We start from the raw sequence: 17,470 nt of genomic DNA, 5'->3' as shown, positions 1-17,470 counted from the left end.
TCACTAACCCTCATGTTTTCTCTTTCTCTGTGTCCCCTTCCAGAGGGCCTGAGGTTGAGGACACTCTGGCCTGACACCGAGACTTTCATTTTCAATCAAGACAATGTTAGAGATTTAATGTATGCTTTTATATGACCTATATATCTGTATTACAGACAGCAAGTCAAATAAAGATTAGTGCAAACAGGAATTGTGACTTCTTTCCCTAATGATTTCCTAAGGCTAAGGTATTTAGGCAGTTATCAGTTATTCCACACCAAGGCTAGATGAGGCTGGATGGCAACAACACCACACACAACTACAATGCAACTAATTAATCTCATTGGTACATGACTGCTCAGTCTGTTGAATATTCAATCAATGGAAAGATGGATTTCTTGTCTGAATAAACATTGTATTAAACCTTAAACAGCAACACGCACAGTAAAGGAAGTTTATAAAATAAAGTCATTGACAGGAAAAGTGATTTACTACATCAATTATAGTCACAGCCTTTCCCGTTCGTGTGATTAACTGGGGGAATGGGATGGAGAAATGGTTTACTGTACAGTAGACGGGGTGGGGCTCAACAGGCATCCCAAAGGGCACCCTATTCCCTATTACTTTTTCCTGTGTAATGGGGCTCTGGTCTAAAGTAGAGCACTATGTATAGGGAATAGGGTGCCCTTTGGGATACAACCCATCTGTTGATGAAGCCACCTGAAATGGATGGCTGCATACCAATCATCCATCTCTGTCCTCGTGGATAATAAGGTGAAGAAACAGTCCATGTCAACCAGGACCAACTTTTTAAAGAAATACAATTTATTTCCATCTCTAGTTCAGTAAAATGAGTCGTTTTTTTTCTGGTCACAAGCTACTCCAGAAAATTGCGGTAAACAGCGCCACACTCAGGCAGAAAAAGTGATATTCTATTCCAACCAGGCCTGTCTTTTCAAAGAAAACACAATTTAATTCTCTCCATTTGAGCAAAAGAAGTGGTTTTGTCGTGATCACAAGAAAATCCAAACAATTCAGATAAAGAGCGCCACAGTCAAGCAGAAAAATCTGAACGTTCTATCACATAGTGAGAACAATTAGTTTCTCTGGTTACTTTGAAATAGTTTTTAAAAAGTTAATGAATAGATGACATTCACTCAGGGGTGCAAAGTAAAAATATTTTGAAGTACTTTACTTTTTAAAAAAACTTTTACTGAAGTATGACAATTGGGCACTTTTTCCTCCACTGCATTCACTGCTATAAACCTGTCTCGAATATAAATCTCACAGTTTACACAGACTCCCCACGGACCTTTGACAATACATCTCTGTGTGAAAAGGCATCCCATGGTCTGTTTTGTCAACGAACTCAATGTACTCCAAACACTGGTGGTAACCATACGATCCCAATAATTTACTGTATGTAGCCTAGTAAACGATGCCCCCCTCTAGTATGTTCTGTTGCAAACTGTCTGGGACTCGTTTCCTTGTTTACGACTGAAAGATATTTGACATATCAAGTCAAAGACGAAATGAACCTCAAAACACCGGTCTCAAATGTATAAGCATAACTAGGCTACACAGAACCATGGAGAGGCATTTCACCATATTAAACCGTGTCCCAGTCCAACATGCCTAGCTCTGCCCACTGGGGCATGGCTTATGGAGGGCTCTTTGAAATCAGCGCTCCTATCGTTGTGTTCCACCGGGTCCAGTTATCTCACAACGCCGGCTTCAAACAGCTTCAAAGAAGCGGACACCAACTGTTTCACACACAGCCACTGTGTGATGCAAAATGGCCTAATGTTCTCACACAACAGCCTAATGTTCTCACACAACGGCCTAATGTTCTCACACAACGGCCTAATGTTCTCACACAACGGCCTAATGTTCTCACACAACGGCCTAATGTTCTCACACAACAACGGCCTGATGTTCTCACACAACGGCCTAATGTTCTCACACAACGGCCTAATGTTCTCACACAACAGCCTAATGTTCTCACACAACGGCCTAATGTTCTCACACAACAGCCTAATGTTCTCACACAACGGCCTAATGTTCTCACACAACAACCTAATGTTCTCACACAACAACCTAATGTTCTCACACAACGGCCTAATGTTCACACACAACGGCCTAATGTTCACACACAACGGCCTAATGTTCTCACACAACGGCCTAATGTTCTCACACAACAGCCTAATGTTCTCACACACAACGGCCTGATGTTCTCACACAACGGCCTAATGTTCTCACACAACGGCCTAATGTTTTCACACAACAGCCTAATGTTCTCACACAACGGCCTAATGTTCTCACATAACAACGGCCTAATGTTCTCACCCTAATGTTCTCACACACAACGGCCTAATGTTCTCACACAACGGCCTAATGTTCTCACACAACAACGGCCTAATGTTCTCACCCTAATGTTCTCACACAACGGCCTAATGTTCTCACACAACGGCCTAATGTTCTCACACAACGGCCTAATGTTCTCACACACAACGGCCTAATGTTCTCACACAACAACCTAATGTTCTCACACAACGGCCTAATGTTCTCACACAACGGCCTAATGTTCTCACACACAACGGCCTAATGTTCTCACACAACAACCTAATGTTCTCACACAACAGCCTAATGTTCTCACACACAACAACCTAATGTTCTCACACACAACAACCTAATGTTCTCACCCTAATGTTCTCACACAACGGCCTAATGTTCTCACACACAACGGCCTAATGTTCTCACACAACGGCCTAATGTTCTCACACAACAACCTAATGTTCTCACCCTAATGTTCTCACACAACAACCTAATGTTCTCACACACAACAACCTAATGTTCTCACCCTAATGTTCTCACACACAACGGCCTAATGTTCTCACACAACAACCTAATGTTCTCACCCTAATGTTCTCACACAACAACCTAATGTTCTCACACACAACAACCTAATGTTCTCACACACAACGGCCTAATGTTCTCACACAACGGCCTAATGTTCTCACACAACAGCCTAATGTTCTCACACAACTGCCTAATGTTCTCACACAACAGCCTAATGTTCTCACACAACGGCCTAATGTTCTCACACAACAACCTAATGTTCTCACACAACGGCCTAATGTTCTCACACAACGGCCTAATGTTCTCACACAACGGCCTAATGTTCTCACACAACAGCCTAATATTTTCACACCATGGCCTAATGTTCTCACACAACAACCTAATGTTCTCACACAACGGCCTAATGTTCTCACACAACAACCTAATGTTCTCACACAACGGCCTAATGTTCTCACACAACAACCTAATGTTCTCACACAACTGCCTAATGTTCTCACACAACAGCCTAATATTTTCACACCATGGCCTAATGTTCTCACACAACAACCTAATGTTCTCACACAACGGCCTAATGTTCTCACACAACAACCTAATGTTCTCACACAACGGCCTAATGTTCACACACAACAGCCTAATGTTCTCACACAACGGCCTAATGTTCTCACACAACAGCCTAATGTTCTCACACAACGGCCTAATGTTCTCACACAACGGCCTAATGTTCTCACACAACAGCCTAATGTTCTCACACAACTGCCTAATGTTCTCACACAACAGCCTAATGTTTTCACACAACGGCCTAATGTTCTCACACAACAACCTAATGTTCTCACACAACGGCCTAATGTTCTCACACAACAACCTAATGTTCTCACACAACGGCCTAATGTTCACACACAACAGCCTAATGTTCTCACACAACGGCCTAATGTTCTCACACAACGGCCTAATGTTCTCACACAACAGCCTAATGTTCTCACACAACGGCCTAATGTTCTCACACAACGGCCTAATGTTCTCACACAACGGTCTAATAACAGATATCTGTCAGAGAAACATCAAGAGTAGACTGATGATGTCACAGTGTCTAACCCCCCCCCCCCCCCTCTTTTCTTCAGTCCATATGTTCCAAAACCAACCTTTACAAACATCAGCCACTACGTCATCTGGTCAGTCCAGCAATCATGGAGCTAGAAGAGAACCCAAACTGCCTTTTATAGGCTTCATTCCTGTAGACTGTTAGCCTCGTACAAATCATCCTGATCTCTCAAGCTTACATTCTGTTTCGCTACATACATCCTTTTAGCCGAAACAATATGTACGTATGATCAGGATGGTTCATACAAGGCTAGTAGGCTGTGGCCTATGCCTGTCGATTCACATTGCACAACACAATAATGGACTATTGTTTTGTTTATTATCCCATGAAACAGTAGGCCTACATCACTACTACTAGACCTATTAGACTAGGTTACACTTGAAAACAAAAGAAAGAAAGAAAGAAAGAAAGAAAGAAAGAAAGAAAGAAAGAAAGAAAGAAAGAAAGAAAGAAAGAGAAGAGAGAGACAGAGAGAGAGACAGAGAGAGAGACAGAGAGAGAGAGAGAGACAGACAGAGAGACAGAGAGACAGAGAGAGAGAGAGAGAGAGAGAGAGAGACAGAGAGACTGGACTACCTTTATTTAACCAGGTAGGCCAGTTGAGAACAGGTTCTCATTTACAACTGCGACCTGGCCAAGATAAAGTAAAGCAGTGAGACAAAAACATCAACACAGAGTTACACATGGAATAAACAAACATACAGTCAATAACACAATAGAAAAATATATGTACAGTGTGTGTAAATGTAGAAGAGTAGGGAGGTAAGGCAATAAATAGGCCATAGAGGTGAAATAATTACAGTTTAGCGTTAACACTGGAGTGATAGATGTGCAGAGGATGATGTGCAAGTAGAGATACTGTGGTGCAAAAGAGCAAGAGGGTAAGTAATAATATGGGGATGAGGTAGTTGGGTGTGCTATTTACAGATGGGCTGTGTACAGGTACAGTGATCGGTAAGTTGCTCTGACAGCTGATGCTTAAAGTTAGAGAGGGAGATTTTTGCAATTCGTTCCAGTCGTTGGCAAGAGAACTGGAAGGAAAGGCAGCCAAAAGAAGTGTTGGCTTTGGGAATGACCAGTGAATTATACCTGCTGGAGCGCGTGCTACGGGTGGGTGTTGCTATGGTGACCAGTGAGCTGAGATAAGATGGGGCTTTACCTAGCAAAAACTTATAGATGACCTGAAGCCAGTGGGTTTGGCTACGAATATGTAGTGAGGGCCAGCCAACGAGAGCATACAGGTCACGGTGGTGGTTAGTATATGGGGCTTTGGTGACAAAACGGACGGCACTGTGATAGACTACATCCAGTTTGTTGAGTAGAGTGTTGGAGGCTATTTTGTAAATGACATTGCCGAAGTCAAGGATCAGTAGGATAGTCAGTTTTACGAGGGTATATTTGGCAGCATGAGTGAAGGAGGCTTGTTGCAAAATAGTACGCTGATTCTAGAATTTATTTTGGATTAGAGATGCGTAATGTGAGTCTGGAAGGAGAGTTTGTAGTCTATCCAGACACCTAGGTATTTATAGTTGTCCAGAACCATAAGTCAGAACCATCCAGAGTAGTGATGCTGGACGGGCAACAATCGGTTGAAGAGAGAAAGAAAGAAAGAAAAGGAAAGAGAGAAGGAAAGAGAAAAATAAAGAAAAAGACAGAAAGAAAAATAGAAAGAAAGAGAAACATGAAGAAAAATAACATGGAACCTTTTCTGACAAGAAATCTTGGAGATGCAACCAAATGATATGCAAATACACATGGTGCTGCTGACCAACAATGAACTGAAGTACATTTTTCCAAATTGCTACATTTCCTTATCAGTTATTAGTTGAATATTACATGTTACAATTGACAATACGGCATGTATAGCCCCTCATAGCCCTCCTTCATTATCCTCCGTCTTGAACAGTAGTCCATTGAAAAGCGACCTTGTTCCTTTAAGATTCGACCGTCAGCCATCAACGGGTCAGTCTGTTCTTTGTTGAAGAGAGAGCGAGTTGAGGTTGATGTTTTGGGGACTGAGCACAAGTCGTGCATAATATCATCCGAACAGCACAGAACGCCTCTGTTGAGCGCACATCCTACCAGAGACAACATGGGTAAGTTATCTACGTTTGTTAAGGTACCTCTAATAGGCTATTTATAGCCAACCAACCACAAACAAACTATACGTTTTCTTTGGTATTCTTTTAATGATTTTCACATTATAACATATACTATTAGGCAATGGCTGGCATGGAAGGGTAAGATTGCCTATACTCACTGGTGATGCCAGTACTATGTAATTAATGTAACGCTTCTAGAGGCACACATACTGGCCTACTTTTCAGAAGTGCTTTGTCGCGTTTGCTTTCACTTACAATTTCTTCTTCTTTTTTTTTTTTACCGAAATACCGCGTTTTAAGTAGTATTTGTTTGAGGAAAGTAGCAGGTGAGTTAATTATAGGCTACTTTGCAACAAGTTGAACAAAATGGGCTTCGGTTCCTAAAAATGTTAAACTTGCTTCCTCGGGCATACTGTGCTGTGATGTAACTGAGAAGTTAATTGAGGTTCCTAATAGGTCCGTATGTTTATTCGGATTGTTGAGGGCCTTTTGAGGTCAGAACAGTGTAAATAGAGACAAGTGAAACTGTTTAAACTAGAGTGAGAACCCCTGCACCTGTTGCTGGGTGACTATGCTATTTTCCTTCCTCTGTGTACTGAGAAGTGCTGCTATTTTGTCAAAATAACAGAATCGCTTGAACATAAGTATTGAGACGATAAAAGTAAAGTGTTGATTATCAAGTGTTGGTTATCACTGCATGTGCTGGCGGTTAGTCAGTGTTCTTTCATTGGCAAACTTTTTAATTGGTTTAAAACTCATTTCCAAACTGGTGTTGTTATGCAACCTGGAAGACGGTCTGATCTCTGGCTCACACACACAACCCTGGAATCGCCGAGTGCATGTGTGTGCTTCCTCTTCCTGCCATCTGTTATAATTGTACCAGCTCCAGCCAGTCTTCTGAGATCTTTCCCCACTTCCACCTCAGACTATTGGATATCCCTCTGGTTGTCACAAGCCTCCTTCTGCTCCTATAAACCCCAGTGGGGGTGCTGGAGGTGGCTCTGGCTATTGTTTGCTTGACATTGGTGGCCCTTGTCTTCCCACACTGCACCGGGACAAAGAACATTGTCTCTGTAGTCACACAAGCAGCCTCTCTCTTCTTCGTCTCTCTTTTGCTGTCCTCCATATTTTCTCACTGTCTCCATGGTGTGAGCTGGGGTTAGTGTTGGGACAAACGGACAGATCCTCACGTCCTAACGGCCCATTCACAGCACATGACTCTGGGGAAGAATGCCCCGTATCTAGCAGACAGACCAAACACTACTGTGCATAGAAAACAGAACAGTCCAAGGCCTCGGAGTAACTCAGGGATGAGCTATTTTACGACCACAGCTGAATAGTGTAATAACGGTAGCCAGATCCTTCCAGTGTACAGCTGTTGTTTATCCATCCATGTAGTGGCGTTATGTTCATTAACACTCTCCTGGTGGTGTTATAGCCTGTCTTTGTTGTTGTGACTGCTGTAGTAAGTGCCTGGGAGGATTGCCCTATGCTTCTCTACAGGTAACCCATACGTAACCCTACATTAACCCCTATGTCGTTATGTCCTGTCCTATAGGTTGTTATGACTGCTGTATGAAGTGCCTGGGAGGAGTACCATATTGCTCCCTGGTGGCCACTCTGCTGTGTTTCTCTGGGATAGCTCTGTTCTGTGGCTGTGGTCACCAGGCCCTCACTGAGATGGAGAGACTCATCGAGAGATACTTCGCCCGTAACCTACAGGACTACAGTACCCTGGCCTACCTGTGAGTGGCTCAAAGGCTATTGCTTTACCCCCCCCCCCCCCCCCCCCCAGGACCAGGATTGGCCACCTCTGGTTTAGATGTCCCCTAGGTCTGCTGTATAACTATTTTCAACTAAATGGTAGACCTACTGACCTCTGTACTGATGTGTTGTGATACTTTTTTCCCTCCTCTTCTCCCCCCTGCCCCTCCGCCTCTCTGTTCTCCCCCCTGCCCCTCCGCCTCTCTGTTCTGCCCCTCCGCCTCTCTGTTCTCCCCCTCCGCCTCTCTGTTCTGCCCCCTGCCCTGCTGCCTCTCTGTTCTGCCCCCTGCCCCTCCGCCTCTCTGTTCTGCCCCTCCGCCTCTCTGTTCTCCCCCTCCGCCTCTCTGTTCTGCCCCCTGCCCTGCTGCCTCTCTGTTCTGCCCCCTGCCCCTCCGCCTCTCTGTTCTGCCTCTCTGTTCTGCCCCCTGCCCCTCCGCCTCTCTGTTCTGCCTCTCTGTTCTCCCCCCTGCCCCTCCGCCTCTTTGTTCTGCCCCTCTGCCTCTCTGTTCTCCACCCTGCCCCTCTGCCTCTCTGTTCTCCACCCTGCCCCTCTGCCTCTCTGTTCTGCCCCCTGCCCTGCTGCCTCTCTGTTCTGCCCCCTGCCCCTCCGCCTCTCTGTTCTGCCCCCTGCCCCTCCGCCTCTCTGTTCTGCCTCTCTGTTCTCCCCCCTGCCCCTCCGCCTCTCTGTTCTCCCCCGCCGCCTCTCTGTTCTCCCCCCTGCCCCTCTGCCTCTCTGTTCTGCCTCTCTGTTCTCCCCCCTGCCCCTCCGCCTCTCTGTTCTGCCTCTCTGTTCTCCCCCCTGCCCCTCCGCCTCTCTGTTCTGCCTCTCTGTTCTCCCCCCTGCCCCTCTGCCTCTCTGTTCTCCCCCCTGCCCCTCCGCCTCTCTGTTCTGCCTCTCTGTTCTCCCCCCTGCCCCTCCGCCTCTCTGTTCTGCCCCTCCGCCTCTCTGTTCTCCCCCCTGCCCCTCCGCCTCTCTGTTCTGCCTCTCTGTTCTCCCCCCTGCCCCTCTGCCTCTCTGTTCTGCCTCTCTGTTCTCCCCCCTGCCCCTCTGCCTCTCTGTTCTGCCCCTCTGCCTCTCTGTTCTGCCCCCTGCCCTGCTGCCTCTCTGTTCTGCCCCCTGCCCCTCCGCCTCTCTGTTCTGCCTCTCTGTTCTCCCCCCTGCCCCTCCGCCTCTCTGTTCTCCCCCCTGCCCCTCCGCCTCTCTGTTCTGCCCCTCCGCCTCTCTGTTCTGCCCCTCCGCCTCTCTGTTCTGCCCCTCCGCCTCTCTGTTCTGCCCCTCCGCCTCTCTGTTCTCCCCCCTGCCCCTCTGCCTCTCTGTTCTGCCCCCTGCCCTGCTGCCTCTCTGTTCTGCCCCCTGCCCCTCTGCCTCTCTGTTCTGCCCCCTGCCCTGCTGCCTCTCTGTTCTCCCCCCTGCCCCTCTGCCTCTCTGTTCTGCCCCCTGCCCTGCTGCCTCTCTGTTCTGCCCCCTGCCCCTCTGCCTCTCTGTTCTCCACCCTGCCCCGCTGCCTCTCTGTTCTCCCCCCTGCCCCTCTGCCTCTCTCCCCCCTGCCCCGCTGCCTCTCTGTTCTGCCCCCTGCCCCTCCGCCTCTCTGTTCTCCCTCCGCCTCTCTGTTCTCCCTCCGCCTCTCTGTTCTCCCTCCGCCTCTCTGTTCTCCCTCCGCCTCTCTGTTCTCCCCCCTGCCCCTCCGCCTCTCTGTTCTCCCTCTGCCTCTCTGTTCTGCCCCTCCGCCTCTCTGTTCTCCCCCCTGCCCCTCCGCCTCTCTGTTCTGCCTCTCTGTTCTCCCCCCTGCCCCGCCACCTCTCTGTTCTCCACCCTGCCCCGCTGCCTCTCTGTTCTCCCCCCTGCCCCTCTGCCTCTCTCCCCCCTGCCCCGCTGCCTCTCTGTTCTGCCCCTCCGCCTCTCTGTTCTCCCTCCGCCTCTCTGTTCTCCCTCCGCCTCTCTGTTCTCCCTCCGCCTCTCTGTTCTCCCTCCGCCTCTCTGTTCTCCCTCCGCCTCTCTGTTCTCCCTCCGCCTCTCTGTTCTCCCTCCGCCTCTCTGTTCTCCCTCCGCCTCTCTGTTCTGCCCCTCCGCCTCTCTGTTCTCCCCCCTGCCCCTCCGCCTCTCTGTTCTGCCTCTCTGTTCTCCCCCCTGCCCCTCCGCCTCTCTGTTCTGCCCCTCTGCCTCTCTGTTCTCCACCCTGCCCCGCTGCCTCTCTGTTCTCCCTCCTGCCCCTCTGCCTCTCTCCCTCCTGCCCCGCTGCCTCTCTGTTCTCCCCCCTGCCCCGCTGCCTCTCTCCCCCCTGCCCCGCTGCCTCTCTGTTCTCCCCCCTGCCCCTCTGCCTCTCTGTTCTCACCCCTGCCCCTCCGCCTCTCTGTTCTCCCCCCTGCCCTGCTGCCTCTCTGTTCTCCCCGCTGCCTCTCTGTTCTCCCCGCTGCCTCTCTGTTCTCCCCGCTGCCTCTCTGTTCTCCCCGCTGCCTCTCTGTTCTCCCCCCTGCCTCTCTGTTCTCCCCCCTGCCTCTCTGTTCTCCCCCCTGCCTCTCTGTTCTCCCCCCTGCCTCTCTGTTCTCCCCCCTGCCTCTGTTCTCCCCCCTGCCCCTCCGCCTCTCTGTTCTGCCCCTCCGCCTCTCTGTTCTGCCCCTCCGCCTCTCTGTTCTGCCCCTCCGCCTCTCTGTTCTCCCCCCTGCCCCTCCGCCTCTCTGTTCTCCCACCGCCTCTCTGTTCTCCCTCCGCCTCTCTGTTCTCCCCCCTGCCCCTCCGCCTCTCTGTTCTCCCCCCTGCCCCTCCGCCTCTCTGTTCTCCCCCCTGCCCCTCCGCCTCTCTGTTCTCCCCCCTGCCCCTCCGCTTCTCTGTTCTCCCCCCTGCCCCTCCGCCTCTCTGTTCTCCCCCCTGCCCCTCCGCCTCTCTGTTCTCCCCCCTGCCCCTCCGCCTCTCTGTTCTCCCCCCTGCCCCGCCGCCTCTCTGTTCTCCCCCCTGCCCCTCCGCCTCTCTGTTCTGCCCCTCCGCCTCTCTGTTCTCCCCCCTGCCCCTCTGCCTCTCTGTTCTCCCCCCTGCCCCTCTGCCTCTCTGTTCTGCCCCTCTGCCTCTCTGTTCTCCCCCCTGCCCCTCTGCCTCTCTGTTCTGCCCCTCTGCCTCTCTGTTCTCCCCCCTGCCCCTCTGCCTCTCTGTTCTGCCCCTCTGCCTCTCTGTTCTCCCCCCTGCCCCTCTGCCTTTCTGTTCTGCCCCTCTGCCTCTCTGTTCTCCCCCCTGCCCCTCTGCCTCTCTGTTCTCCCCCCTGCCCTGCTGCTTCTCTGTTCTGCCCTCTGCCTCTCTGTTCTTCCCCCTGCCTCTCTGTTCTGCCCCTCCGCCTCTCTGTTCTCCCCCCTGCCCCTCTGCCTCTCTGTTCTGCCTCTCTGTTCTCCCCCCTGCCCTGCTGCCTCTCTGTTCTCCCCCCTGCCCTGCTGCCTCTCTGTTCTGCCCCTCCGCCTCTCTGTTCTCCCCCTCCGCCTCTCGGTTCTCCCTCCTGTACTTCCTTCTCTTTCTACATAGTATCCAGTACTTCCAGTATGTTATCTATTTCTTGGCTTCATTCTTCTTCCTCTACTGCATCATACTGCTGGCGGAGGGATTCTACACCACCAGCGCCACCAAGCAGACCTTCGGAGAGTTCAGGAGCACCCTGTGTGGACGATGTCTTAGTAGCACGGTGAGAGAGTGGGGGAATGGTGGAGGTGTGAGGGTAACAGGGTGGGGGTGTGACGGTAACAGGGTGGGGGAGTGAGGGTAACAGGGTGGGGTGGAGGTGTGAGGGTAACAGGGTGGGGGTGTGACGGTAACAGGGTGGAGGAGTGAGGGTAACAGGGTGGGGTGGAGGTGTGAGGGTAACAGGGTGGGGTGGAGGTGTGAGGGTAACAGGGTGGGGTGGAGGTGTGAGGGTAACAGGGTGGGGTGGAGGTGTGAGGGTAACAGGGTGGGGGTGTGACGGTAACAGGGTGGAGGAGTGAGGGTAACAAGGTGGGGTGGAGGTGTGAGGGTAACAGGGTGGGGTGGAGGTGTGAGGGTAACAGGGTGGGGTGGAGGTGTGAGGGTAACAGGGTAACAGGGTGGAGGTGTGAGGGTATCAGGGTGGGGGTGTGACGGTAACAGGGTGGGGGAGTGAGGGTAACAGGGTGGGGTGGAGGTAACAGGGTGGGGGAGTGAGGGTAACAGGGTGGGGTGGAGGTGTGAGGGTAACAGGGTGGGGTGTGACGGTAACAGGGTGGAGGAGTGAGGGTAACAGGGTGGGGTGGAGGTGTGAGGGTAACAGGGTGGGGTGGAGGTGTGAGGGTAACAAGGTGGGGTGGAGGTGTGAGGGTAACAGGGTGGGGTGGAGGTGTGAGGGTAACGGGGTGGGGTGGAGGTGTGAGGGTATCAGGGTGGAGGTGTGACGGTAACAGGGTGGGGTGAAGGTAGAGTGGGGGCTGAGGCTAGTGGGATGGAGGTAAGAGAGTGAGGGCTGAGGTAAGAGAGTGAGGGCTGAGGTAAGAGAGTGAGGCCTGAGGTAAGAGAGTGAGGGTCAGTTTGAGGGTGGAGATGAGCGCTCAACAAAACGGATTCATTTTTGGCCTGTTATGATTCATAAACATCCATCTCTCTCTCCCTTCATCTCCAGTTTATATTGATAACGTACCTGCTGGTGGTGGTGTGGCTATTGGTGTTTGCCTTCTCTGCCTTGCCTGTCTACTTCTTCTACAACATGGACACTACCTGCCACACCATCACCGTCCTGACTGAGAAGAACCCAGCTAGCATCAACCAGCTCTGTATTGACGCCAGGCAGTACGGTAAGGACATCAAACCTTCCCTCACTGTAGTTCTCTATACGACCTAATCATCTATATGTAGACCTTCCCTCACTGTAGTTCTCTATATGACCTAATCATCTATATGTAGACCTCACTGTAGTTCTCTATATGACCTAATCATCTATATGTAAACCTGACCTCACTGTAGTTCTCTATATGACCTAATCATCTATATGTAGACCTGACCTCACTGTAGTTCTCTATATGACCTAATCATCTATATGTAAACCTGACCTCACTGTAGTTCTCTATACGACCTAATCATCTATATGTAGACCTTCCCTCACTGTAGTTCTCTATATGACCTACTCATCTATATGTAAACCTTCCCTCACTGTAGTTCTCTATACGACCTAATCATCTATATGTAAACCTTCCCTCACTGTAGTTCTCTATACGACCTAATCATCTATATGTAGACCTTCCCTCACTGTAGTTCTCTATATGACCTAATCATCTATATGTAGACCTTCCCTCACTGTAGTTCTCTATACGACCTAATCATCTATATGTAAACCTTCCCTCACTGTAGTTCTCTATATGACCTAATCATTCATGTAGATTCCGAGTGCTCAATTCATTAAAATCTACTCTGGAAATCTGGAGTGACGTTTCCAACTACAGAAGCTGAAAATTGACAGCAGAGAATCAGAAGTATTTTTTCCATTTCTTTCAGGGCTTCTACCATGGAATGCGTTGCCAGGCAAGGCTTGTGGAATGACACTATCCACTGTCTGCACAACCAGAGAGGTCAGTCATACAGTTTCTCTCATGATGAGACTTGGCAGACACAAGGAAATAAAGTGTGTCTAGAATGTCGCCGTGTGTCTAGAGCGTCGGCGTGTGTCTAGAGCGTCGGCGCGTGTCTAGAGCGTCGGCGCGTGTCTAGAGCGTCGGCGCGTGTGTCTAGAGCGTCGGCGCGTGTGTCTAGAGCGTCGCCGCGTGTGTCTAGAGCGTCGCCGCGTGTCTAGGGCGTCGCCGCGTGTCTAGAGCGTCGCCGCGTGTCTAGAGCGTCGGCGCGTGTCTAGAGCGTCGGCGCGTGTCTAGAGCGTCGCCGCGTGTCTAGGGCGTCGCCGCGTGTCTAGGGCGTCGCCGCGTGTCTAGGGCGTCGCCGCGTGTCTAGGGCGTCGCCGCGTGTCTAGGGCGTCGCCGCGTGTCTAGGGCGTCGCCGCGTGTCTAGGGCGTCGCCGCGTGTCTAGGGCGTCGCCGCGTGTCTAGGGCGTCGCCGCGTGTCTAGGGCGTCGCCGCGTGTCTAGGGCGTCGCCGCGTGTCTAGGGCGTCGCCGCGTGTCTAGAGCGTCGCCGCGTGTCTAGAGCGTCGACGTGTGTCTAGAATTGACACATGGTTACTTTGACTCATCTCTGATTTTGTTATTTTACAGTTCCGTCTGACCTACGACCTGTACATCGCAACGTTTGCCGGGGCTGGCATCACACTCTTGGCGCTGGTGAGTGACCCTGCCCTAATCTCTTAACTGGGAGCAGATTGGCTACAGCCTTACAATAGAGTTGTGTCCCATGTGACATAGTCAGTGTAGGTGTTCAGGAATGGCAGGCCTCCATGGCTGATGAGTCTCACTGTAGCTCTCTGTTCTTTCACTTCTCAGCTGATTCTGATCATAGAAACACTGTAATAACGTCATAACGGCTGGTACTTTTCCTGCTGGGAAGATCCCATAGTTACATTGCCATATCAGTACACTGTTAATGTAGCCTACTGTAGATTTTCAGCATTACACTGAGATTGTCATGGAACTTGAGGAACATAATAAGTGTGAAATGGTGCTCAATTCTGTATTTTTCTCTTTCCTTTTCTTCAATGCTCTCCTTTCATTCTCTTTCTTTCTCTCTCTTTCTTTCTCTTTCTTTCTCTTTCTCGCTCTCTGTCTCTCTCTCTCTGTGTCTCTCTCTCTCTGTGTCTCTATCTCTCTGTGTCTCTCTCTCTCTCTCTGTGTCTCTCTCTCTCTAGCTCACCTACATGGTGTCCACCACCTATAACTTTGCGTTGCTGCGGTACCTGGGGAGAAAGGGTGTAGGAACACGGTGTTAGACTCTCCATCCGACAGAGACACCCAGAGGGGACACTATGACTCCCTAACACCCCTCTTACCTATCTTCACCACCACCAGTGATCGATACCTTGAGCGAATCCTATTCTGTCCATTTCCCCTTCAAGACCCATCAGCCTTTCCCTGTACTGTCCTCATTGCACAACGGGTGGTTTAGTGGATGTGTTGTTGAGAAACCCAGACGTATACTACCTTTTTCTACTGCTTTGTCAGTCTTTTTCATGTTACGTTTAGTTTGCTCTGAAGCCGTCTTCAAGTTCTGTGTTTCTGTTATTCTCCATGTGTATTTTTGTTGTGTGTCACCAAATGTTTGTAAAGATTGATGTAATCTTCTTCATATACTGAGGTGAGTGTACATGGCATATACACCTCCCATGTTTTATCTTTCCTTATTTTTAAAAATAAATCACATGTAAAACCTAACTAATAATTTTGGTAACATAACAAAATGTATATTTGACAAATATCTTCAGTTATAAATGTCACACTGACTCTCATGGTTAGGGACTACTTGCCTAGTTTAGGCTATGGGATTCTAATCTGTTACTATGGGTACCATCCCTCACATCTGGTTGCCATGGTGCCAGACAAGTGTGCATTTGCAGTTCTTCTCTCTGACCTCAGGTCCTTTTCTCACGGGCAGCAGAAAGGCCTCAACAATGGAGGCCGCCCCCCTTAGAACTTCTTAGAAAACTAACCAATCAGAGGGGGTTCCTAGGGTCCACCTGCCCGGGCCCCCGGGTGGGAGGTGGAACGGGAGGGGGGGGGGGGTCTGTGTGACAAGGCCCCTTTGTTACTATAAGGACCTTAGTCTGTGGCAAGGGTCATATTGAATGTCTTTGGGAGAATGTCTTCATGACAAAGACAGGGAAAAAGGCTGAAGTCATCTCTCAATGGCCTGAATACAACCCTGCTGTGACGAACCCACTGCTGCACGACACCCCATCTGTTGGAGGTGATGGACCCTGTGAAGGGACTTGGAAAGAAAAAGGTTAATGTTTGTTTGAATTTGGGGATATCTCATCTGAGAAAAGGGACAGCATTTTTAGTGCTTTTGTGTCAGACTTCTGGTTGGAACAGATGTAGAGAAGTCCTTCATTTCTCTGTCTTTTAATGTTAAGATGGTAAAGTTGTTACAGCTGCTTATTTTTTTAGCAACCTTTTTTATGTTATTTAGAAGATTAAAACCTCTCTTAAGATGCTTTACTCTGATTGGCACCACAGTGAGGTGATTTTAGTATTGCTCTCCCTTCTGGCGGTATTGATGGTATCGTTTGCAAGAGATGAGGTTCCGTTATAGAGGCCAAACGATGCAGTTTGGTCTCTGTAGCTGTCTAGAAAATATGAGTAGTTATTGTATAACACCCCACTACTTACTGTAGATAAATGTACTAATCTTAATTCCAATTTACTTAGCTTTAAACAAAAGACGGCTTCTTTAACTAACAACATATCTTGTAACATACTGTGAGTGTAGGTTATCCAATTGGATGGTTGGTTTTGTGAATTGACAGCTGGTTGTTTATTTGTGTCTTATGAAAACTGTTGGTTTGGTAATAAAAGATGTCCTCTACTTTTTTTAAAAGAAGTTATTCTCTCTTTTCGTTACGACCGGGTATCGAACCCATGATGTCCATGCTACTCTTAAGGCTACTACCATGTGTGTCCTGCCAGCTCCTCGATGGGGCATTTTATTTATTAACATTTATGTCAAGTCTGCCACGGGAAACTAGGCTGCTCATCGCACAAACGTAGCTCACTGAACCAACTCTGTTACACCTCTATCAGTAAATGTGTTGTGAGAAAAGCCTGTTTTTGTGCCTTGATGCTACTGAAGGCCATGTCATCCTGGGGCTGTTTCTCTTCCCCCACAGATCCACTGCTGCCTCCAGCTGGCAGTCAGACAGGTGGCCCTAAAGGAAGAGAGGAGGCAGGAGAAAGACCAGAGGAAAAGCTATGAGCTGTACGGTAGACTGCAGAAGGACATAGGAGGGACACTGCGCTCCCCTTACGCCCCCCACATCATATCTGATAGTCTACCTCCTGACTGACCCCCCCCCTCCCCTTCCAATCCTCCATGGTAACCCCTGAGAACGATCAGTTGGAGCTGACTCCCTAAACTTGAAGTGACCTGTTTCCTGTACCCAGATTTAAACCTAATCCTGGATTTAAAAGCAGTTTCAGTGGAGAATCTCCATTGAGCATGCTTTTTAATCCAGAACTAAACCTACTAATCTGAGTCTGGGAAACTGTCCCGTGAAAGGTTCCTCCCTAATATTGAATACAATTATTTGGTTTACATCCTTAGTCTTTAAACCCACTCACGTTATTATTGTCTTATCCCAGTGGGTGGTTTAGTTTGGAGAGCTGTTGAGATTCCTGCAGAGTATACTTCTACTTTCTCCTGCTTTTGACCTAGCTAGCTGTTCTAGAACCAGGCCCATTGTCAGGATATTATTCCATGTTAAAATATATTCTTTATGTACAGATTATCTGACACTAGCCCACACATGGGCTCTGAAGTCCTATGAAGTTAAGTGTGTTCATTTTGTAGGTTTTACATGACTTGCGTTCCAGTTTAAATTCCCAGTTAGACTTTGAGTTGTACACAGTGGCGATATGTTGGACAAAACAACCCTATTAGGGCCCTGCTTTTATATTTAGTTTCTTTCTCTGAAGGGATGAATTTGATATATAACCTTTCATGTGTTTTGCTTTTCTTTTGGCCAAATCAAGGTAAATAAAGATGTGTTTACTGTGACTATCCCGTTGTTATGATCTGATTGAACCTCAACCACA

The 17,470-nt window shown here is 49.2% G+C and overlaps 1 protein-coding gene across 3 annotated transcripts; it reads left to right on the top strand.

The window, feature by feature from the left end:
* Positions 1-5,879: 5,879 nt before the first annotated feature.
* On the top strand, positions 5,880-17,432 carry LOC110489159 (myelin proteolipid protein). Of its 3 annotated transcripts, none has more exons than XM_036943357.2 (7): positions 5,880-6,033; positions 7,598-7,784; positions 11,309-11,465; positions 12,411-12,582; positions 13,280-13,353; positions 13,985-14,050; positions 14,572-16,256. In XM_036943357.2, the coding sequence occupies exons 1-7, from the start codon at positions 6,030-6,032 to the stop codon at positions 14,650-14,652; spliced, it is 741 nt and encodes a 246-aa protein (XP_036799252.2). In that variant the 5' UTR covers positions 5,880-6,029; the 3' UTR covers positions 14,653-16,256. The 3 variants fall into 3 exon arrangements, with proteins under 3 accessions (XP_036799252.2, XP_036799251.2, XP_090054933.1); XM_036943356.2 differs by lacking the exon at positions 14,572-16,256 and adding an exon at positions 16,546-17,432 and having other exon boundaries at positions 5,883-6,033; XM_090198807.1 differs by lacking the exon at positions 5,880-6,033 and having other exon boundaries at positions 7,582-7,784.
* The last annotated feature ends 38 nt before the right edge of the window (positions 17,433-17,470 follow it).

Source organism: Oncorhynchus mykiss, chromosome 14 (genome assembly GCF_057628025.1).
Source record: "Oncorhynchus mykiss isolate SJ-2025 chromosome 14, ASM5762802v1, whole genome shotgun sequence".
Lineage (NCBI taxonomy): Eukaryota > Metazoa > Chordata > Actinopteri > Salmoniformes > Salmonidae > Oncorhynchus > Oncorhynchus mykiss.
The sequence above is the reverse complement of the archived record's forward strand: the minus strand, read 5'-3'. Positions and strand labels throughout refer to the sequence as shown.